General features: G+C 50.7%; 1 protein-coding gene across 1 annotated transcript in view; it reads right to left on the bottom strand.

Annotated features, from left to right (window-relative positions):
• The window catches only part of USH2A (usherin), a 516,227-nt gene that overhangs the window by 33,041 nt on the left and 458,523 nt on the right, over positions 1–24,663 (bottom strand). Inside the window, exons 62-64 of the mRNA XM_045859450.1 lie at positions 16,819–17,046; positions 10,901–12,417; positions 7,683–8,004 (exon numbers count right to left, since the gene is read on the bottom strand). Coding sequence (XP_045715406.1) covers positions 7,683–8,004; positions 10,901–12,417; positions 16,819–17,046 — 2,067 coding nt within the window. The remainder of the gene's footprint in view (positions 1–7,682; positions 8,005–10,900; positions 12,418–16,818; positions 17,047–24,663) is intronic.

The raw sequence follows: 24,663 nt of genomic DNA, 5'->3' as shown, positions 1-24,663 counted from the left end.
GAAACACTGCTTCTGCGTCGGCATTTGCTGACCGGTCGGCACTTCTCTACTTTGCCTTATTAGTTAAATTTTTCCAAAAGCATCCCAAATATAAACAACAGTAAACACTGGGGTAATTCCATGGATTCTTCAAGGAAAAGCGTTTACTTCCAGCTACCATGACCAATATGCCCACAGGCATCAGGCAGAGAACTGAGCAGTTTCCTAGACACACTTAGGCGTCTGAGTAACGATCAGATCCATCGACACACAGAGAAATCAATTTACAAGAAAAAGCCTCAGCCATTTTCTTAAAGACTTTCATTGAAGGTATTGGATTAACTTAAATATGGTAAGATTTTTTTTTGTTTCCACCTGTAGATAGGATCGCTTTATACAGACCAAGATATGTATTTTGAATTTAATGGAAAAAATATCATTAGTCCAAATACTTAAGCACAGCCCCCTATCAAGCCTTCCTACTTACTGTTCTAGCAAAGCGGTGACCCTCCAGCTCAGGAAGGATTCCACCGGGGAAAGCGCTGTCACAAACTGGGTGACAAAACTGAGAAGCAGTGCCACTCTGATGGGTGCGGGGGGGAAGTTCTGGGGAACCCGCTTGCCGCCAGTCCAGCCTCCGCCCTGCTCCGGATTCCGCGAGGCTGAGCCTGCCGTCCGCCTCCCAAGGGCACGGCAGAGGCCAGCTTTCCGCGTCCCCTGCTCCCTGTCCTGGGCACCCCAGGGTGGCGAGGCTGCGCTCCCTTTCTACAGCTGCGGTGCTTGGTTGTGCCGGGAACCGCGTCTCCGCTTGGTCCCTCGAGGGGGAGAGGGTAGCAGCTCCGGCTGGGTTAGTCCCAACCTGCTCGCGCCTGCGTCAACAGTCCTCACTCGGAGTTGTCCTCAGTGCCCCTTTGAGCATGCCATCCGCTTCCTGCGGAGACCCTGCAGGGCACGGGGGGTGGGGGGGACACGTCCATGCCACCTCACCTGGGTACACTGCAGCGGGCAGGCTCACAGGCGCTCGGCCACAAAGAGGAAGAGAGGAGGAGAGCTTCCTGTGGCTGAAGGAGGAGAGGGTCAGTGCCTCCTCTGGCCCCCACGGGTGGCGGCTTTACTCTTCAATGTCAAGGACCCAGCCTTGCCCTTCGAGCCCCCTGGCCGGAGAGGTCAGTGAGGGAGGGTGGCCAGGGGAGTTCAGAGTGGAAACTGGACTGCCCCTGAAGATGAGGAGGTCTCGGCTTTTCCCTAGGTCTGTGGTCATCACACAGATCGCTGAAATTCATGTTTTTCTGGGCACATAGTTCATGAGTGTGTTTTTTTTTCTCATCAACTAAGCTTTGGGTCCCCGAGGACTCAAGTGCGTGACTTCTAGCCTCCTTCCCCCATCCTAGTAACTAGGCAAACACTTGAACTTGATGGGTGGTGAACAGTGACAGGCTATTGAATATTCAACCTACAGGGCCAGGGACATAAGTGAAACATGCCTCACCCTTGCCTCACCCTTGCCTGGACAGGTGCACGGGACCTATGTTCCAGGGGACGCCAGGGATCCTGTCTGCCCGTGGCCACCTCACTGAGGAAGAACATCTGTGAAGGGGCGTGTGGACAGGCTGGCATCACACGCGGTCGACACTCAGTTGGGGAAGATGCGGTTGCATGGGACATTTTAGGGCCAGCAGACCAGCTTCCGCTCCGGAGGCAGGGGGATCCACATCGGATAAATGAGTTTAAACCTGAGTTGCATCAGTACAAGGGTGAGAACCAACCCATTGGCAGATGGGTGACCTGTCCCAGAGGCAGTGGAAAGACCGCCACCAGTAGGAACTTAGGACCAGAGCCCGAAGGGTTGCCTGGAGAGACAGGAAAAGGACAAAGAGGCATGCACTCGGTTGGAATGAAAGGCGGGTGGCAGAGAAGTGACTTGGTGCCTGGCCCAGGGGCAGAATTCAGACTTCTGTTCATGGAAACGTCCCACAGCCTTCACCCTGAGACGTAGCTCTGAGGCTCCAAACTTTCAGAACAAACACGCCGCCTGAGTCAGACAATATGGATACATCATTTAAAACCCGGAGTTGTGGGCCCCGGGGGGTGGGCGCAGCTTAGTTCTTGTGGGAGAAACTAACCAAACAAAAGCCTCCATGCTGGTCAGAAACACATTGGAGAGATTAACAGCTAACGCCTAATTAAATGCAAGTCCAAAGCCAGACAGAAAACAGGCTCCACACGTTTTCTCTACATGGGATACAGGAGACACGCACGACGGGGACGGAGTAAGGGTGACAGCCACGGAAAACAGGCCTTTGGACGCAAGGAGCTAATCGCGGAAATAGAGAGTCAGCCTATCGGGGCTGGGGGGACCTCAGTCATGGCCGTGCGGCTGCTTGTCCCTGCCCCGAGCAGAGCAGGGGCGAGGCCGAGGAGGGCTGCTCACTCTGCTGAAGGGGTGTCGCACTCACCCCACTTCCAGACCGTGTGTGTGCTCCTTGTCGGAGCTGTGTGTGCCCTGACACTGCATCCACGTCCCATTGGTGGGGACAGAAGAGAAGACCCCCCCCCACTCGGCCCTTTGCCCCCCGGGAAGCGAGGGCCTCCTCCTCTTATTTCGTGGGGGCCTGTGTGCAGATGGGGAGGTGGGCCGACTGTGGAGCAGACCCGCACGATTTCTCGGCTCTCCTAACACAACAGCCGCTCAACGAACGACGACAGTGAGGACCGGGGAAACTGGGCGGCGTGTCGCCCAACCCGCGTGACTTTGTGCCGAAGTCTCCCGGTGACAAAGGAGCGCGGCTGGTCGGGGGACGGTGCGGGCCAGCTCCTGTTTCTGGCTGAGAGAGTTCCCCACATGCCCCTGAAGGCCAGATGGTGAAAGGGCGGGGGCAGGGGCGCCTGGGACCAGCCTGTTCAGTCCCTGGCCCCCATCCTCCCGGTCACAGGAAGGTACACGGTGCGAGGGGGCCGTGCGTCCTGCTCTTGGTCGGCTTTCGGACATTGGGCCAGAGGGGCTCTCTTTCCACTCTGAGGTGGGAGGGGGTAACAACAACAATGACAACAGCAGCAGCAACGACAACAGCTATTAGCGCCATTTTATCAGTTCGGTCGTTTCTACACGGGAGACCTTGTCCTAAACACATTCCTGTGTCAACCCATTCAATCCCAAAGGGAACCCATACTTCAGTGCTGCTCCTACGCACGTTGTAAGGACAAGGACACCGTGGCACGGGGCAGCTCGAACCAGAAAGCACCAGCAGTGATTTTCCCCGAAGCCTGGAGAGAGTCGCGTGTGAAATGAGGCCACATGGAGAAAACCCGGGAGGAAGGATGCAGAGAGAGGACCAACTAAACAGTGTGGAGTCCTGCACCCCCGTCCCTTGGGGGGCCTGGCATTTTCCCCTTTTCCTTGGTTCCAGGGAATTTCTTCAGCTCCTTTCTCAGACGGGGGAGCAGAAACAATTCTCTTCGGTTTTAGCTGAAGCTGGCTTTTTACCGCTTGTAGTGAACTAGACATGATACCTTATCGATGGGGCAGGTTTTCCCAAGGACCCAATGGGGCTCTAATATGTAATAAATGGAGTAAATGAGATTCACCACTTATGTTCATTTATCGTTTATAATACATTTATCATGTAGTAACTCCACACGCCAGGTCTCGATACTGACCGCCATCACCGACATTTCTGCGTGTCCGTGGTGGCGGTGGGCGAGCACGCACCTAGTCAGCGTCCGAAGCTGCTGTGACAGATTCGCTTACTCTGATGTGACTTGAAGCCAAACACTGTCAGGAAAGTCCCATTGCTTAGGGCCAGCATTCATTCTGTCAGGTCTTACAAATTACAGATTGCAAAGGCCCATTGAGGGAAGCCAAAGTCTGATCAGAATTTTGAAAAGTGTAGGATTATTATAGTTCACCCCTACTGAGGACCCTAGACTTTAGAGCTGGAAGGAGCTCCTATTCACAGATGAGGTCAATTTGCTCAAGGAGGCTGAAATGGCGACAGAAGGGCTATAAGCTGCTTCTCCTCCCTTCTAGCTCCTCACCCCCTTGTTGGTAGCTTTTGGGGGGCTGGTGCAGAGAAGGCCTCTGCCCCCCACCCATGGTCCTGGCAGCTGCTTTGGGCAGGAACAGTGCGGACCCCTTGTCCCCTCCACCCTCTTCTGCATACACTGCACGCGGGACCATCGGGGGCAGCGTGGGCCTGCTGGAGGGCAGCCACCCTGGGCGGGCCCCACAGCTTGCCCTCAGGGCAGACCCTAGGTGGGTAAGATCCCTCCCATGCCCACCTTTGGCTTCTCTGCCGCCGCTCCTTCACGAGGCCCCAGGAGCCTCCGGACACCCTGCCTGTGCGTGGGTGCTCACCATGGAAAGCTGTCAAAGTGGGCAACTCCAGGAACACCCACAGCGTGACTCAGTGGGAGGGCAAGGCTCGGCAGGCCCCCAGGAACCCGCGGTGAGTCACCGCCTTGGGCGAGAGATGAGTGTGAATGCCAGGCTGCCAAGCAGCGCCTGGGCCCCCGCTCGCTGCCCGCAGGTACAACTGCCCGTCTCGGGGTGGGAACTCACGCCCGGGTGCCCTGCTGACGCCTGCGGACACATCGTGGCCTTCAAGTGCTGCCGCTGAGCAATTAGGAACTTCCCCTTGTGGAATTTGCAGGCTCATATCGTACATATTAGTACAGCCTAATTTTGAAAAAGAGGAAGACAGAAATGGGAAAAAATCCCATCTGTGGGAAAAAATCCTACTGGATGTGTCAGTACTCTGTCCGGGCCGCACAGGAGGGGCAGGGGTGTGGGCTCCGTGTGGATGGCCGCCTGCCCTACTGCCGGTCACTCCGTCCTTCTCACTAACGAACGGGCCCTCGGCTCGGACAGAATCTCAGTGTGGGTTTTACTCCCTGCACGTGTGTGCACCGTCTCCAGAACACGAGCCTCCGCACGGGAGCCCAGTCACCGCCGGGTGTCGGCGAACCAACGCGTGCCCGACGGCGAGGGCGTTTCCGAACCCGAAGGAGCCCCTAGGTGGGCGTGCGAGCCACACACCCGAAGGAGCCCCTAGGTGGGCGTGTGAGTCATACACCTTCCTCTCACGGACGACAGGCTCTTCAGCAAAAGGGGAATCGACTCTTGCAGTAAGTGACTTCTGTGAGATTACTCAGGCTCCACATAGACTCAGCTTACACAGGCTAAATAAATCCAATATTTTAGTTCATTTACTTCAGCATTTAATCTATACTTTTCAAACTAATTCCTATAAGAGCTGGGTTTGGGGGCCGATAGGCTAGGTTTGTTTGTTTTTTTTTTTTCCTGTTCTCTATCCCAGGTTATAACAACATGGGGTTAGCTAATAAACGCAAATTTGACATCAGTTAGGAAAACCATCTGAAATACTCCCATTCGGGTGAAATGAACACGGAGGAGGAACGTGACACAGAGCTGAAAATAAAGGTGACAAAAGAGACAGTGTGGCCTGAGGTCCTTCCTTAGCTTGGCTCCCCTCTGAAATGTGGGTCCCCAGCTCCCGACTGGGACACCGGCTAGAGCTGAGAGAGACACGCCTGGAGTTTACCATTCCTTGGGAAACCGCGATGAGATGGCTGCTGACCGCGTGGCGGCCACAGAACCCAGTGGTGCCGCAGGAGATGAGAGAAGCTCCAACCACTAGTGTGCCTTCTGCATCTGTGGCTCGTTTAGTTTTGTCTGATTAGAAGGTGAAGATCTCATGCTGACTCCACCTAGACCCCTCACAAGGTGAAGTTCATTCGTAAGAGGACTAGGTGATTGAAAAAAGAGGGGTCGTCGACAACGTGACACGTTTCAGGAGAGGCGGTGAGAACAAGGGTGGCCACGTGGGTTCTGGCAGCCGGTCCTCACGGTACTCCCTCCCCAATGGGGGCATCACCAGGCGTATTCTTTCTTCGTGACACAAACCACAACCCTTACCCTAACCCTGGGGACCTGTGTGTTTTTAAATAATTCTGTTCCTTTAGATTTTGCGAAGGCAACAAAATGTATATACTATATATTCTGTAATGTCCGCAGAATCATCTTGTAATGAAACCCAGTATTTCTGCAGCGAAATATAGAAATATTCACATTAAATGGGATATATAAATGCTATAAATAGTCTCACATTTGTTTAGACTCGGTTTTGTTGTCACGTGAGTTTGGTCAAACCCAGATTTTTTTTAAAAAAACTTGTTTTTAAGAGATTTTTAGATTTAGAAATTCAAACAAGGGATTGGGGATTTGTATTTCTCCCAATATTTCAAGAATCTACATTTTCAATTCTTACTAGCTTCATCCCATACATTATTAGCCTGAAACATACTCTTTCATACTTCAGATGTCACCAGTAATCACTGTCCTCATGGATTTGCTCCCCCTGTTCTGGTGACTTAGTGATTTCGTTATTTCTGCGTATGGTGAGCTTTTCAAGGCTCACTTTTCTCTTTTGGCAAACGGCCCTGGGCATGGTGCCTGGCGCTCAGGAAGCTTCCTTTGATGGCACGCGAGAGAGACCGACTCTGACTGCAGCAGAAGGGCAGTTATTAGGAGGACGTGGAATGAAAAGACCAGCTGAAGAACCGTGCGTGGAAGCGGCAGGGGTAAGGAAAGCTTTCCCATGGAGATCAGGAGCACTTGATCGGGACTTCTCACCCCCACCCTTAACATTCTGAGTCACTCCACTGAAGATCAAGCCCCAGGCCAGTCTGAGTCACACGCCCACCAACAGGCTAGGGGGCAGCCCATGGATGGACAGACACCCCCAGCAAGGCTGAGATATTCATTCCCCCACGGGAAGTAGGGCTGCCCTTACAGAACACAGGAGGTGCACTCTGACGGCCAAACGAAACGAACCTAACACGTGTCCTCCATAGATTTCCAAGTACTTTCAGAATACTTTTCTTAATTCTTAGCTTTTTTTTAAAGTTTTGAGATTTTACTTTTTTATACATTCCTTTTTAAAAAAAATTTTTAAAGAATTTATTTATTTTTAGAGAGGGAAGGGAGGGAGAGAGAGAGAGAGAGAGAGAAACATCAATGTGCGGTTGCTGGGGGCCATGGCCTGCAACCCAGGCATGTGCCCTGACTGGGAATCAAACCTGCGACGCTTTGGTTCGTAGCCCGCGCTCCATCCACTGAGCTATGCCAGCCAGGGCAATTCTTAGTTTTTTAGAGATAAGCAAAGTCCTACTTTTTAGGCCATCCTTGGACTAAACTTGCTTCACCCCCATGCAAAGGTTGGTCATTTTCCTCTAGATATCTCTCAACATTCCATACCTTTCTTGGGCATGGGGGCTGGAGATGCTGGAGATGCATAAAAGAGAGATGTTATGTTGTCTTGCTATAATGAATGAGCTCTTTTCCAAGAGATCTTTTAACAAGAAGTACTTCCTACCGAGGCAATTCGGGTGGAGGGAAGCTGAATGAGAGGAACCACTTCATCCATGAGACATGCGGATACTTCGCCTGAAACCTACGTAGGAATAACAAGCCTATGGATCAAGAACCAAGAAAACGAAGAAGGCAAATGAATATGGTGTTTCCTCCCTCATTGCCTGCTCAAAAATTACCAAAGGATGTTATTAACTTTCTTAAGCCCTGTGTTTCTTTAAGCAGCTTTTCAAATTGCCGGTATGTTTTATAGGCAGGTGGCAACCTATGCGTGCAACTGCAGCGCGAGGTGCCGATAACGCACAGTCCTTACCTGGTACTCGTACTCGGTGAAGGGCAGGAGCTCGGAATCCACGAACGAGCTGGCGCTTCCGTTGTAGGCTAGCACTGGGTTCGGTCGTCCAGGCTGGGTGGCGACGTGTCTTCGGTACAGTTCGTAGTACAAAACGCGTCCATTTGGCTGAAGCGGTCCCGTCCACCGAAGGGAAACGGTGGGCTGCAGCCCTCCCGGAGCCGACCGCACCTCCAGGTGCGGGGCAGGCTGCATGGCAGGAGCTGCCTCGGGGGTCCGCGTGCGTGTCCAGTCACTCGACGCACACCCCAGCACGGTGCAGGCCTGGACCCGCACTTCATACCTGCGGGGCACGGGCAGAAGCGACCCATTATTGGCAAAGCAGGTTTTCCTTGGAAGAATCTTTAAGAGACCAAGAGTTTTGGGATAAAAAAGCAAGTAAGTGTATATTTATTCTTAGTGATGGCTGACCCTTTTTTAAAAAAGTAAATGAGTCATATTTCCCTAGAAATTCTAGAACATTTAAATTAATTAATTAACTGATTTTTAGATAGAGGGGAAGGGAGGGAGGAAAAGAAGGAGAGAAACATCAATGCGTGGTTGCCTCTTGCTCACCCCCTACCAGGGACCTGGCCTGCAACCCAGGCAGGTGCCCTGCCTGGGAATCGAACAAGTGATGCTTTGGTTCACAGGCTGGTGCTCAATCCACAGCCACACCCACCAAGGCGAACATTTTAAATTCTCCCAGACTTCCTAGGAGATCCTTCCCTAAGCAGGAGTATACGGAATAAATAAGCTGTCGAGATTCTGTCCCGCATGCGTGTTCTTTCGGTCTGCGGAAACGCAGACACAGCGGTGAAGAAGGCAGATCTTGAGGACTCGGAACAGGCTTTCAGCAGCCCAGGGCGCTCCCTAACCCCGCAGCTGGAGCTGAAAGACGCGCCCCAGGCATGGCTCCAGGTCACGAAGGAACACCTCGGGGGTCCGGCCTCCCAGGTGATAAACGCCCTCACCTGGTACCTGACCTTTTACAACAGGCTCCCTCGCACCACACGGACACCTTCCGGGGCCAAAGTGAACCCAGCCGCACACTCGATGATCCATCACCGAGACACCTTTATCACCATCCAGTTAAACTCAACCAATCAATTAGGTGATGTTCCCGCTGCCACTTGCCACGGTCTATTTACATACCAGGAACTGGCCCCTTCCATGGACGGGGCTTCGGTTAGCTGTCCGCGCCCGTGGCTGCAGATGCATGTTTTGGTCTCTGTTCCCATGCTCCCACCCCTGATGTTACGGCAACCCTAATCTTCCCTCGAGCATCTTTCTTTCTCCCCCTATTTCTTCTGGGGCCAGGCTTTCCCTCTTCTATTGTCCGCCTTCTGTCCATTTTCCTTGAGTCACTGCTTCCCGTCTCCCTTTCCCTGTCTCAGTTACACTTGTCTCTCTCTCCCTGTGATGTCTTTCCTTCCCCCTTTCTGTGCTTTCTCTCTCTCTCGCCTCATGCCCATCTCTGCCTCCATGGGGCTACCAGGTTAGTGGTAAACAGACCCGCCGCTGTGTATGGATCTGACTTCTAAACAACTCTCTGAAGTCGCTTTTGATTTGCCACAACTGGATTGTCTGTTTTCTGAATCACCTGCAGTAGCTTGAAAATTCTGGGTCAGATTCCTGCTGCCACTCAGGGATTCCCCGTCTCTTCCTTCCTCCTGAACGGTGGGGGGCGGGGCTGGGGTGCCCACAGGAGGTCATGCTAACCAGGAAACATGAAACTGCTGGGAAAACCCAAACCTGCATGAATCCCGACTTCATACACAAGTGACCTTTGGACTTAAAGTCAGTGATGTCGTGCGCATCTTCAGTTACTGTGGGTAGTGAAGAGATGGCTCTCTTTGCCTTAACTGTGATTGCCAAGTTTTTATGAGCTATATCAAACTATTTTTTTCCAGCCTAGGAAAAGTGTCCCTCTCACACCTGAAAACCCCCTTCTTCTCCAGAAATCTTTTTGAATGCCAGTTTCAAAGAGCAGCTGGTTGACACAATTTTTAAAACGTGCAGGCACCAGCCAGGTACAGAGGAAGCAAGCACACAGCACGCACAGAGCCTGCAGCTAACCTGGCCCTTTTGTGCCCCGAATCAGGGAAAAATAAAAGCCAACCTGCAGAGCATGTGGCTTCACCAGAGAAGGTACCTGCAGAAGCTTTAATGACTGTTTAATATTTAATGCGACCCTAAATAACTGTCATGAGTAGATGCGGAAGACTGGGAACGCGTCATTTAAACAGCGGCGTGTAACAGACGTAATTATAGAAGGCTCTCATCTATACATGAGTCGATTACAATAATAGCCACGTTTCACCAACGGTGGTTAGAAATCAAGTCAGCCTTTAATTTTTTTAAGTGGTTCTGTTCATTTTACTAAAATTTAAGCATAACAATGTCTTTTAGTATTCTTCTCACTGGGGATGCAAGTGGTTTACAATGTGGTGGGGACAGCTCCTGAGCCCTTCTTTAAGCAACGGGAAGAGGGCTGGGGGGCAGGTTCCTGCACGTGGAGAGCATGCCTGAGCCGGCACAGAGCCCGGAGGGACCCCCGAGAGAATGTGAGCTGACCAGAGGCCCTGTCCCGAGAAACCAGCAAGGGACACCAGCATGAAGACCCCCCAAGGGACTCCTGACCAGCCTCACCAACCCTAAGGGCTCGAGGAAATGGAGTCAGAGGAGCATCATGCTCTTTGGAACAAGAGCCAGCCTCCAGGACAAGGGCGCCCCCAGAATTAATTTTCGGTCAGTCCAACCTGAGCTGGTAATGCCTCTCACCCACTGGCACTTTTGAAATTCTTTATAATAACACCTTAATTTCTCCTCAGCCTGTGTGTGCTGACCCCACTGAGGCTCTCAGAATGGTCCAGGGGCCTATTTTTCAGGAGGGACTAGGTTTAGGAAATGACCCCATCTCTGTGCTACTTTTTCCAGATTGGTGAGGAGCAGACATTTCTGGGGTGGGGGGATGACTCTGCAAATGTCACCTGTGTGGATTTTGCTCTCCAGAAGTGACGCAAGCAGGTGGGCACTGGGTGAGGATGTGGTCCCTCTGCTGTGAACGGTTAAGTGGATGGGAGCTGGGGGCGTCACACATCTGGCTATTAGCGTCTTCACCTGAAGGGACCCCGGGCTCCCGCCACGGAAGGGACAGTGGCTTGCTTTCAGCAAACCTACAGTGAGCTACTACCCACCTGCAAAACGGCTCCAGCTGGTTTACCACGAACACCCGTGTCCCAAACGAGTCATGCGTGGTATTTATGTGTATGACTTTTGTTTCCTTTTCAAGCAGCTCACGGACGAAGAGGGTATAGTTGACGATGTGGCCGTTGGTCCTCACGGGGGGGTCCCAGTTCACCAAGATCTCCTGAGGACCACGGGCCTGTAATTTTGGCGGTTCCACCCCCGAGGGCGCCGAGGGGCTGGTTCGATCCTGGGCGAGCGGACTCAGAACGCCCCCCTGGCTGTTGCTGGCAGTGACCGTGTAGCCATACGCCACGCCTGGGGTCAGAGTGAAGTCGTGGTAGCGAGTTTCCAGGCCGGTGTACACGATGGTTCCGTCCCTCCTAAGCTCGTAACTTCGGATGTGGCCATTTGGGGTTCTTGGAGGCTCCCAGGTGATTTCAATGGACTCGGAGCCCGTGACTTGCAGTTTTGGGGGGTCCATGTCCCGCGGCGGGGCCTCCATGGTCCAGGCAGATCGTGACACACTAGCCGCACAGCCTCCGCTCGTGCAGGCTACCAGGGAGACGTGATACTGAGTGTGAGGCCGCAGGTGAGCGATCAGCAGGGACAGGCTCTGCCCAGCGAGGTGCTCCTGACCGTCACACCGGAGTACGTAGTCGGTGATCTTTCCGTTCTGGATGGATGGCGGCGACCAGGACGCGTTGATCTGAGTGGCACTGATGGCCCGCAGGGCTGGGGGGCTGACCCCCGCCGGAGCGGCCTCCGGCGTCACGGCGCTGGTGGGCGGACTGGTGCGGCAGCCTCCGCTCGTGCACGCTGTGACCGCGTACGTGTACGTGGAGAAAGGGAGCAGCTCTTCATCCGTGTAACCAAAAGTCACGGCGTCGAAGCTGAGAGGGCAGGGCGCCCCGTTCTTCTGAAGCCGATAGGACTGGATGACGCCGTTGTGCCGCTCCGGGGGGGCCCAGGAAACCAGCAGTCTGGGGGGGCTCAGAGACACGTAGGTGAGCTCGGGCGGAGAGAGACCTTCGGGAGGCGCCGGCATGGTCCTGACCGCCGCCCACGAGCTACAGGTACGGCCTGCTGCGTTCCACGTGCGGATTTTGTATTCGCAGGGCATCCACGGCTGCAGGCCGGTGTCCTTGTACACAAAGGCATTCCTTTCGGTCCTGTACTCCGTGAAAATGATGTCCTCATCGGCCTGGGTGGTCCGGTTCCCCCCAGCTCTTCCCTCGAAGCATCTGCGAATCACTTCATAGCGAATTATCTTTCCGTTTGGGTGAACGGGCTCAGACCAGGTCAGTTCAACGCTGGTGGAGCCCGCGGCCTGGACCCGCGGAGGCGGCTGAGCGTGGGGCGGGGCCTCGTCGGTGCACAGGGGCTGGGGCGCGGACAGCGCACAGCCCGCGCCGGTGCAGGCCTCCAGCGTCAGCGTGTAGGTCGTGGCAGGCGCCAGGCGCCGGAGGAGAAACTGCCGGTTCAGGCCCGTGTACTCCAGGGTCCCGTCACTGAAGATGCGGTACGTCTGCAGCGGGAGGAGAAGCAAAGGGGAGATGACCCGCGTTCTGTGATTTCTTGGTGCCGCTACCTTGTCCCTTTTAACCTTTCCCCACTGCTGCTCCTCGCCTTGATGACCCCGGTCTGGAAGGAACAGTCCGATACTGATTTGGGGAGTACGATGTAAGTCCATAGAAAGAGGGGCAGCGTTTTCCTGTTTTGTTTTAGGTTGGATATTACTTAGACAGGTATGTACTAGCTCAGGGCAGCTGAATGCAATTCTTGGTCTCAAAAGAGTGCTCGTGGGGTTTCCTGCTATTTTTATCTTTTAGAAATAGGCAATAGTATTCAAATTCACTATCTGACGGAATACTAAGTACTTCCAGTTTCATCCTGAGTAGGTCAAGTCCTGTCTACATTGTCTATCTCCCACGGCATCTACTGGGAAATGGAATCGCATGCTTCGGCATTTGTACCAAGGGGCCAGGGCTGAAAGTGCGTGCGTGTGTGTGTGTGTGTGTGTGCAGTACACACACACGGACATATATACAAAAATACACACACACACCTGGATGACTAGAACATGAAAATAATCACTGTCTTCCCTCTTGTAGGCCATAAAGGAATCAATTGTTCCTTCGGAGCGAGTACTGTACTTATTTTGTTCTGGGGGAAATCACCTGAACACCCATCAGACAGGCATGGAGCAAGTTTTCATCCCACACCGTCCACTGTTCACTGGGGGAAACGAGCGGTGACCGAACTCGGGTGTGGGTGTTTTTAAACAGTGGCCCCCCATCCTCTTCCTGCATCAGTGCACCTGCGAGGATGCACCGCTGTGGATGGCAGTGACTGTCCAGGAAGGCGTCTCTAAGAGGGGCTGGGGTGCACATCCCAGTGCCTGGGGGGAAGGTCCGGTTTGACACATCCCCACCGCTGGTTCCCGGGAAAGCTTAACTTCGCCTGCGATTTTGGTAGCTTTACTGTTATTCAAGATGAAATAGCTTAGACTTCTGGAAACCTTTATCCATGGACCTATGGTACTTTGGTGTGATTTTCTTGTTGGGGGTCCCAAGACCACACCCCTGAGGGAAGGGGAGTAGTGTATTTCCTGAAGCTTAGATTCTATGATCAATCTGGAATTCTCCGTGACTCCCTGGTCCCTGCAGGTCCACCTGGAAAATCTCTAGCTCGTGTTAAATTCAGTCTTCTCACTGCACCCAAGCTCCTAACTAGGTTTGGTGGAGAAACACCCAAGTAGGCTGACTGGCCTCACTTTACATGTCTTACCATAAATTTTAACGAGGCGATTGCCAATGGGTCATCCTATTCTATTCTCCCTTATTTGCTCTCTCGTTTTCCAAAGGGATGGTTTCCTACCTCCTTCTCTCCCCGCTAACCACCAACACCCCCTTCCCTTCGTCACAGGTGGGTGTGTACGTCACCACACGTGGGACTGGGAAGAAAGAAGCTGTTTCGAAGATGTGTTCTCACATGGAATGCTATCAGCTCCGCGTCCATGTGACCCTGGAGTTACACAATTTCCCTCCCTCCCTCCCTCCCTCCCTCCCTTCCGCTACAGAGGAGGACTCTCTGCCCCTCGTGAGGCCACCTGAGCTCTGGATCCCACCCCTGCTTCCAACAGACTTCACCCCGTAATCATTCTCATCGTCTCTCGTCTCACCAGTTTCTTTCCCTCTACTGGGTCATTTCCATACGGGTTTCAGTGCACTCTCATATCTTCCATTGCTTTTTAAATAAAATTCCTAACACCACAGCCCCCCAGACATCACCCCGTTTCTCTGCTGTTGTTTTCATCTGTCATTCTTCCCAGAGTCACTGTCCACACTCCCTGGCTTGCCGTCCTCTCCCCAGCCATCCCCACCAGGTCTCCCACCTCTTCGCTCCGTCTTCTGTCAGGTCCTGATGACACCCTCATCTCCAAATCCAAGGTCACGTCTCTGCCCTCATTTCACTGGATCTCTCAGAGCCTTTGTCACGTTTCTCTTCACTTTTGGGACAACCCACTCATCCCCTTTCCCTTCTACCTTGCTTGCCTGTTCTCAGTCTCCTTTGCTGACTACTCGTCCTCCTCTTGACCCCCAAATCTCATCATCTCTGGTTATCTTCTCCCCACCCCCGAGCTCCCCCAGGCTCATGCCTTTAAACACCGCCCGTCTGCTAATAAATTCCCAAGGTATCAATCTCAGTGAAGAACTCTTGAGAGAGTCCTAGACTTGTACCGCCAACGGTCTACTCGCCCCCTCAAATCTGGACATCTTCCAACCTGACCTTCCCAGGCGAGTGACTCGAGGCCATGATCCAGAAGACATTCTGAAGCACCACTTTGACTTCCTATTTCACACCCAGTTCATTAACGCATCTTGTCATCTCTACCTTCTGAATAGACCTCCAATCCACCCACATTTCTCAACCTTCACAACTCCCACTCTGCTTCATGCCACACTCAACTCTACCCTGAATTCTTTAATAGCTTCCAGACTCTACTGGTCTCCCTGTAGTCCATGTTCTACACGGCAGCCAGAGAGATTTTGAAAAATGTAAATTTGAGTCTGCTGTTCCTCTGCCTAAACCCTCTAGCAATTCTTCATCACACACAGAGTCGATTCCAAACTCCTTATCGCGCAGCCCGCAAGGATGGACACAATGCACCTCCCGTCTCCCGCCAAGCCCAGCTCTCCCGGTGCCACGGGCTCTCCCCCAGTGCCCCAGCCACGCTGGCTTCCTGCCCTCTATGCGAACACTCCACGTTCACTGTTGGCTCCGGGCCCTGCAGTCGCTGCTCACTTTGTCTGGAGCGTTGTGCTCCCGTATCTTCACATGACTGACTCCGTCTTGTCATTCAGGACTCGGCTCAAGTGTCAGCTCAATTCGAACGATCATTCATTCTAAAGTACCCTGAGCTGGCATCATTGCGTTAGTCTGTTTAATTTTCTTCAGAGCATTCATCACGTGGAAATTCGTTTGTTTATTTGTATATTAGCTTCCTGCTTTTTGGTATGTACCCCCACATTTATGTACACACCCAGACAAGGTCTACGGCAGCAGGGAACTTGCTTATCTTATTCACTCCTGAATAAATGCCTGGCACTTAATAAAAATGCAATAAATATTTGGCGAAATGGAAATTAAGGTGCTAGGATATCATCGCTATTGTCTGGCATGCCAGGAGGAGGCTGACTCAGGGACAGGGAGGGAACACTCACAAGGACGGATGTGCTGATGATGGGTGTGCGGGAAGAACCTCTGTTCCCTGGTGGGGCCCTCAGGGGTGGGGCTGGATTGTAAGGCCATGGATGCTAAGGCTCCAGCCTCCTGCCCACAGTAGGGAGCGTCTGGCTCTGTCCCACGCTGGAAGGCAGGCTGGAAGAACATGGCTTGCTTCTGCCACGCGTAGCAGGCCTGGGGCTTGGCAGGAAGGCGGCCATTGCGCTCAGCTGGGAGGTCCCCGCAGGGAGGCCCAGGAGGGTGGCCCTGGGCCTGGGAGCCCTGGTGACAGATCTAAGTTGTTGCTGTAGGTGATTTCCTGCCGTCCTCCCACTCACAGGGTTGTCAGGGAAGATTTATGCAAAGTCACAGCTTAGTCTTAACTGTTCTCTGTGGACTGAAAGGGGGCATCTTTGCCACCTTGAGCGGAGAGGTGAGGGGGGACAGAGTGGCTACAGCGGCTGCAGGCTGGGGAGCTCCACGGTCCTGACCCGCAGAAGGAAGGGTGAGGGCGTGAGTGGCAGTCCTGGGCCGGAGGGGGCTAGGGCAGAGGCAGTGACAGAGTGACAGGCAGGCTGCCATCACTCTGCCTGGGGAAGAACATGGGAAAGGGAGAGGAGGGGCAGCGTCCACATGGGTGATGATGGTCAACCTCCTTTGGGCCCACGGGCAGGCGACACAGGTGTGACATTACAAGACTGCTCCTTGTGGCCACTTACGGAGGGCGGAGGTAGCGGGCATGTTAGGGGGACTTCCTGTCTTCCGCTGGGCAAGCTCTGTTTAAGGCCAAGCAAAACACACCACAGGATAACTGAGGAGCCAGTTCAGAACACGGTCACTCAGAGTTCAGTTCTGGTGGGACGTCCTGGCTTCAGATCCCGGTTCGATCATCTGCAGGGAGGGCTTGGGCGGTTACACAGTCCCTGCAGGTCTCAGGGGGTTCGGGGGTGCCCACCCAGTAGGGCTGGTGGGATGATCGAATGAGACGCTCCAGGGAGAGCTCGGAACAGGGCCGGGTTCGTACGAGGTGTAACACGTGTGAGCTGCTTCTCTCTGCTCTGTGCTTCAGCGCCCAGAGAAGCTACCAAGCAGAATCACACCGACTGCGAAGGGAGTTTCCCCACTGTGACCCGGGGGCACATCAGGGCCCCTCTGTGTATCCAGAGGATAGCGAACGTGATTCCGTGTTTGGGGAGGTTACCTTAATCACACCGTTGGTCCTCACAGGCTCCGGCCACCGAAGTAACAAGGCCCGGCCGTTCTCTCTCTGTTCGACGGTGAAGTTGCTCAGTCCACTGGGGGAAGATTCCAGCGTCTGAACCGCAGTCCAGGGGCTCGAAACTTCCCCGGCCTGGTTGGCGGCCACCACGCCAACGTGGTACGTCGTGAAGGGCTCTAACCCAAACAGGTGGGCCTCATGGCTTGTTCCCTAGAGGAGAAGGGACAGGTTGGTTTCCTTTGGGAAACAGCTAACAAGTGCCGGAAAGTTGTGCCGCCCTAAAACCCATCGGTAACGGCGGCACAACTATTGCAGCGGAGTTTTGAATTGTTAAGAAAACAATGTGTTTTTTTCTCCCCTTGTTCTTGACACCCTGTTTGTGTGATTTCAGACACATGCCAAGCATGGATCAGAAGGGAGCCTTGCCTTTTCAGAGCCCGTAGCCCAAAAGTTGCTATACACAAAGTCTGTCCAGAAGGTATCCAGCCATGTGACATGAAAAATAGAGGCATTTACTGAAGAAGATACAAGGTATGTTAAATATCATACATAGGACAATGACGCCTCAGTCCCCTTCCAAGCCCCCTCGGGACCTCACACAGTTCTCCCAGTCATCATCAGCTACCCCATCATATTTTCCTGAATCCTTCAGCAGTCTGAAGTCTCTTCCCCTTTCAAAGGTGATTTTGGATGTGGGAAAAGCCAGGTCATCAAATCTAGGCTGTAGGGAGGCTGAGTCACCTGGATGAATTGATGTTTTGCCAAAAATTTCTGCATGAGACATGATGCATGAGTGGGTGTGTTGTGGTGATGAAGCTGCCAGTCACCAGTTGCCCACGCTGCAGCCTCCTGAATCATCCTAGTAGTTTCCGCAGAGGAATGTTCAAGCTTAACACAAACTCTGATGCAGATTTGTTGCTCTACTAGCTCATTTTGCATGCAATGGCCACACAGGACACATGCTCACTCAAGGGCATCTACTGTCCTCACTGTCCATGCACGTGCATTCCAGTCCCCTCTCCTTGGCAGCCAGGTTACAGAGATATCACACAAATGGTTCTTGTTGTATTAACAATGGCTGGACTTTTTTTGGACAGACCTCGTATTACCTGAAAAGTTCTGCGATGCCTCAGAGACCACCCAGCTCCCAAGGGAATCAGTGGAGACTTAGCCTGAACGATTTTGATTCTCTTCAATTCCCCACGCTATTTGTCTGTATGGGAGACACCCCCGTCTCCCTCACCTCCCTCTCTCATTCTTTTGGTGCGTATTTATATCTTACAGATACAAGAGAACAACAACAGGCCAGCTGGACTATTAAATGCAGAGACACCCTTAGAGAAGTCTCCTACTAATACAAATGTGAAAATACTGTCATTTGTTAACAGCACCATAACTGAAACTATAAAACTTACTAAAAGTAATTGTTAGTGAGGCTTTGAGAATGTGATCTTTGTTGATATAAAAGAAAAAAAAAGACAGAATGGAGGAATTATTATTCTTTTCTGCTCGGAGAGCAACATTGAACATATTTTGCATAACTTAACTGGAGCTAAGAATCTTAATGTTTTACAAGAGCCTGGGGTGCTCTTTCTACATCTGGCCAGGATAGATATGTGTGTTTATAGATGGGAATTATGTCTGCAAGTGGACCAGTAATGTGGGTACAGGGCCACACACACACACACACACACACACACACACACAGATACTTTCTGTTGCGCGCCATATGCATGGATGTGGTGAGCCCTGGGGAAGTTCTGACTGCTTTAGTAGGATATTTATACTTAATGGAGTGTGAGGTTGATTAGATATTTAAATGTGACAATTGTCCTCTTTTCCTGGTGGGTGTGGAGGAGGACAAGGAGGTGAAGAGGTTATTTCTGAGAGTAGGTACCCAAGAGTACCAAAGTTAGGTGTGTGGAAATTCTCCTTAATGTGGAGGCATCCAAATTTCATTTTGAATAAAATTAAAATGAGGTACCAAAATCAAACTGAACCACCCCCCAAAAAATAGTTTGAAAAAACCCCCAAAACCTACAGTAGAAATAATCTTTGACATTGTTTCCTCACATCCTTTAAGTTTCAACTATGTTAATGTTTCTTATTATGCATTAAACACAAACATAGAATATAATTTCCTTTACTTATTAGAAACTAGAAAAGTCAATTTTCCTGTTTCAATAAGTGCCATTATGTTACATACTAACTTCCTGAAGTCGTTTAATATTTAAACATTTGCTAAGTGACCAGACTCTGAAACAAATTTTACAGAAATACTAATTTCTCTTTTTTAAAATATTAAAAGTTTGATCATAAATAATTAAAACTTGTTTCTCCACAACATTGGATTGGTCCTTTAGATAAATACCACACAGAACTCGAATGACCACAATGAATATTAAATCTGAAGATGCTACAAGTCCCGGTTACAAACACTCTTTCCTGATAAATGATTCCCTTTCTGTGGAAATAGGGCAAACACGGACAAGATTAATAATGCAAAAAAGAAAAATTCTTTGTTCGGAGTATTCCGCAATAGATGCCAAAAGAGGCATAAGGCACAAAGCAAATAGTAATCACCTCTAACAGATTATCTCTAAAGCAGGTAGACTGTTGGGGACATTTAGAGATGGCTTTTGTCATAAGAAACATGAAAAGCATGTGGGTTATAAAGCAAAAACATATGTACATTGTCAATAGCAGCACCTGCTCAATTACCGTTTATTTCAGAGCCGAGAGCTCCATCCAGCCCCTAGATGGCAATACGAGCAAACACTTCTGGTGGCCCGAGCCGTTAATGACTACCCACCGGCATTTGGTCCCCCGGTGCAGGCCGGGCAACCATTACAAAAATAACACAACTGATTTCATTATAGCTTCTTTGAATGCACATTTATAGTTTAGGTCCTTGAAAGCAGAGGTATTCCAGATGCCCTGGCCTCAAAACCTTCACTGCCTAATGTGGAAAGAAGGCCACCCAATCTCAAGTTGAAGTTCACCCCTGCCGGGCACAGAAGTGTTTAGAGGTCTGCTCCTACAAAAGGTGATTATAACAGCTGTTTTGCTTGATTTGGTCTACTTCTTATTAAAAAAAATACATGGGAACAATCACATGTTGGAAATGTTAAGGAGAATTTTTATATCATACATTTATACTGAGGACAAGTTCCCATATTAAGTTAATTTGTTGTTTCTGAAGAACTAACACACACACCTTAAATGAATCTCATTAATAGCCTTGCTTTTTGTCCATGTTTAGTAAAGGCCATATGAAAATTAAATGGAGAAATTTTTAAAATGGCAAAACAACCCTTACCAATTTATTCTTTGACATTTTAGGAAACAATTTATATTATTTTCTCCTGAGTAGATTTCCAACACCAAAGTTTGCTGGGTGAGAATCCCGCCATAAAACATGGGCACAGCTCATTCCGTGGACTGGGTCGCGTCTTGCTTTCTCAGTTGTGTGTTCTTTTCTTTACATTCAGAAGATTCACTTGAGCACTGACCGTCTTTAATGTTCTGGATTGAATTCCTCCCTTTGGAAACGTAGTGTTCTGTCTGACTTTAAACCTCATCATTGAAATCATTTACTTCTTTTCTCTCTTCTGTTCCCCACTTTCTGTCTTCCCCTATGGAGACCGTCTTAATTCGATATGCTCACCTCTTTCTTTTCTTGGTCATCATTTTGTTCACTCCACCCCCTTACTCTTCCACCGACTGATCCTTTTGGTAGATACAGATCTCTCTCTCTCCAATCCACCAATCTCTCTCGCTCTCTCCGCTATCCCTGACCTCTGGGCTTCTCTTAATGCCCACACCCACGTAATATTTATATTCTGTATTCGAGAAGTACATGAACTACTTTTGTTAGGCAGCAGATGAAAAGAATGACTCATCAAAGGAAAACAGAAATAATCCTTTCTCCGCAACCTAATATTTCCAATGAGACTCGGCTCTTTCTTCCTTTTTTAACTACTATGCACAACGGTCAGGGTCTGGATACACATCAGTGCACCCTTTTCTGAGACACACAGACAAGGAAAATTCTCTAGAACAGGCTGCCGGGGAGGTTCTGCTGGCAATTTGAGCTGCGTTTTAACCTCTCGTCTCTGCTCCTGGGGGCACGCAAAACTACCTGGAGTCTTCAGCAGTCTGACAATTTTACACCATCTCCTCTGATTATTTTTGACGACTCCAAGTGCCCCAGAGGTGGCCGTGGGGTCAATAGGTTTATGTAGGTTGAAAATGATCAAAAATTACCATTGATCTGTAGCTGTCAATAAAAGGCTGCGTGGGGAGACTCTCTGCACAAATGTTTAAACTGCATAAAGCAACCTGACTTCGTCATCTCTGGGTCTATTGATCTGATGATCCAGCAGTTTCCAGAGCTTCCCCTCTGGTCTCTGTGGTGCATTTTCACTGAACCCGCTTACCTTGGCCCTCAGGAATCTTCCTCCCCCCCCACCCCTCTCCTACTCTGAACCCCAACAGTGATGTCGAGGCCCTGATGTGCTCATCCGCAGAGTATTAGGCGTGCTTATTACCCTTGAGAAGCGTTCATCTTCCCGGTCATCAGCAACCGCATTGACCATCGGCTTGATGGGGTTGCTTCTCTCTCTGTCCCTTATCACTTGGAAGTGGCTGACTTTAGGCTTATGAATCCTGCCCTGGTGGCAGGATTCCTCTGCCTCTGTAGTTTCTGTGAATGCCCAGACCCAGAGAGCACGTCACACTGGTACCTGCTTTACGGCACAGAAGGGGGCTCCAGGGGAAGTGAGGTTTCAATGTGTCGGCTTCTGTCTTCTTTAGCAGAACCCCCAGATGCTGCTCCTTGGTTTTAGCATAAGGTATAGTTTACCTTGTCATTATAAAATAACAGGGTGGTTATAGACAGGTTGCTGGTTTTGGTTACAGATAAAACCCGAGAAGTGGGAAAAGGTCTCTACCATGACCTAAAATCCTGGCTCCGGACAGAGTGCACCACTCACCTCCGTGACTGACAGACATTTTAATACTGACGAGTCGACATAAAATATTTCTACTGATTCCGTGACAGCTAGAGAATCTGAGGCATAGGTGCGGCAGGGCTATCCTTCTTACTGTTTATAATGTTAATGCGTGAGTTCCCCAAAGGCTGGTCGACATACGTGTATCTCGTACTTGGTCTGTAACAATCAAATCAGTCTTAATATGGAACGATCCCTTTATTACTCACAGCCAAATATCAACCTGGAACACGTATCCATGGTCATCTAAGCATGAGACGTCCCAGCTTGCAAAGTTTGCAAAGTGTGAGCACCGTCAGGAGGCGTGCTCTGACTCGGCATGCACACTCACTTTGCCACGCCCCCATGCTTTCTGCTGGAGGGTCAAAGGCGGCGTTTGCTGACAGCACCCGCACACGCGCAGAGTAGCTCTGACTTAAAGGTCAGCTCCCAATACAAGGAAGGCAGGAAGAATGCCCACTAGGTGCATGGTTGATTGTCTCATGTGAGTGAGAACTGAGTATGTGCCCGGTGGCACTGCTAGGGGGCATCACAGCTGCCATGACAGTCAGTGGAAACACGCAGTATTGTTGGCCAACAGCTCCATTCACTGTTTTACACACTTCTGAGCATCAGCCATGTACAACATTCTGAGGCGTTGCCGTGGGAGACACAAGACGGATATCAGGCTCCTGACGTGTAGGAGCCAACAATGTATGGAGACCAATTATAATCCATGAATACAGATGCACGCAATCCAAAGCGTGGTAAGTGCTACAACTGAGTGGGGGAACTACTGAGGGGGTTCTTCTGACCGGGAAGGGAGAGGCTGGGGGGGGGTGTCCCTGGCAGGCGGCATCCGACATGAGTCAAGAAGGTGTGGAATGTGAGTGGGTGAAAACGTGTGGGGGCTGGAGCGGCGGAGAGGAGGGAGAGCCGGGAGGTGCCTGCGGCCGCAGCACAGCGGGCGCGCACAACAGTGGGCGGGGATGCTGGCAAGGGGGTGGACGGGTCTGCGAACCTTACCCTGAAGTTCTGGAGCACATTTGTTAAAAAACAGTGAGTTACGTTAGGCAAAAAAAAAAGTAATAATTATGTGTAAAGAGCTCTACAACGCCATTTGAAGGAACAGTGAAGGAAGTTTAAAATTTTGCCCTGTCACGGTGCTGGTCATGTTCAGTGACTGGGGGAGAAACAAATCTACCAAGACTTCATTCGTCCCTTTGTCTGATTGTTATTCCGCCAACAACTGTAGACTGTCATATATACAGAAGGTGACGGGAGAGTATTTTCTTAATTTAAAACATTTTTGTGGAATGTTTTCTGGATTTTACAATTTGTAATTACTCTTTAGACATAACTGTATTTTGAGACCATTTGAGGTGGGGGTTGTAACACTCACCTGAATTGAGGCCAGTGATCCTGTCCTCAGTCCTGACCCTCTATCAGGGTCATGTGTACCTGGACTATGTCTTATCCTGCCCGTGGGGACACGTTTGTGCGGAGCCACCTGCACCCTTGGCAATCACACCGCCCTGCGTGCTGGTGAAACACCTGTCCAGCAGCTGCAACAGGTCGAGGATGCTCCTGATGGTCAAACAGAAAGCATCTCCCGCTCAGGGTTCTTACTAATGTTAGAGGGCTGAATGGAAAAGATTTCGATAAAGTATAAAAGTTTATCCTCCCCTCCAGAAATTACCATGGGCTGGTCAGAGGCCGTTTCTTGTTAACAACTGGAAGTTTCAGACTTCAAATGTTCAATGTGGAGTGTTCATCTGTGTGTCCTGTGGGCACGTTTGTGTCTTTACTCCCACGCATGTCTGTGTTCATAGAGGGAGACTAGTGTGTGGAAAGGGGAGACATTTTCTCTTCTCATTGGAGCCCATCGTTTCATAGTGGGGTGGGGCCAATGCAAAACGAAGACAATTCACAGACATTTTCCTTGCCCACCAACGGGATGGATCCATTTCATCTATACAGAGTCCCGGCACAAGGAACGGGGAGCCTAACCTACCGTAAAAATATTGGGGGTGGGCAGAGGAGAGTGGTTTCAAAATGGTTCCCTTTTCAATGGAGAAGAGGAGAGAAAAATGCAATGTGGGATAATTAAATGTTAATGTGGCAGGCGGGTCACACTCGATATTAAAAGGCAGGACTTCTGATCTATCCAAATTAAGCATGTGCACACTCTGACAATCTGTTCGATGGCAATACTAGTAAAACTGCACTAAAATACATTTAACGGACTTTCATCCCAGCCACAGCCTTGTATTTAACCAGCCCTCGATTAAGCACATAGTGTTTACTGAGGGCCCTGGGCTGGCGGCTTTTCCTGCCTGCAGCTCCCTGTGGCTACCAGTCTGCAAGGGTAACATTCCCTCGTCTTCCCATCGAGCGGTTCCTGTTTGCACCTGCAACCTGCCCACTCTCCTCTTTCTCCTTTCGTTTCGAAACACCTTTAGCTTGCTCTCTCTACCTTTTCTCTTCCAACGTGCTCATCACTCCCTTCTAACATATTACAGAATCCGTTTGGTTATTGGATCATTATTTATAACTCTCTTTACTAGAACGTTAAGTTCTGCTAGGGCAGGGCCTGTCACTGTTTCACTCTCTGCTCCACCCCGAGTGTGTCTGACGGTGCCCGGCATGGAGTGAGCGCTCAGAACACGTTTATGCTGTCACTAAATGCGGACAGAGTTTAAAATAAAGGAGCGGGGTGAAGGAGAGTGTGTAGATGCAGGGGTGTCAAACTCATTTTCACCGGGGGCCACATCAGGCTCACTGCTGCCTTCAAAGGGCTGAAATAATTTTAGGACTGTGTACATGTAACTCCTCC

This window comes from Phyllostomus hastatus, unplaced genomic scaffold, assembly GCF_019186645.2.
Source record: "Phyllostomus hastatus isolate PE091 unplaced genomic scaffold, TTU_PhHast_1.1 phas_contig_148, whole genome shotgun sequence".
NCBI classification, from domain to species: Eukaryota; Metazoa; Chordata; class Mammalia; order Chiroptera; family Phyllostomidae; genus Phyllostomus; species Phyllostomus hastatus.
This window is presented reverse-complemented; position numbering and strand designations above follow the sequence as displayed.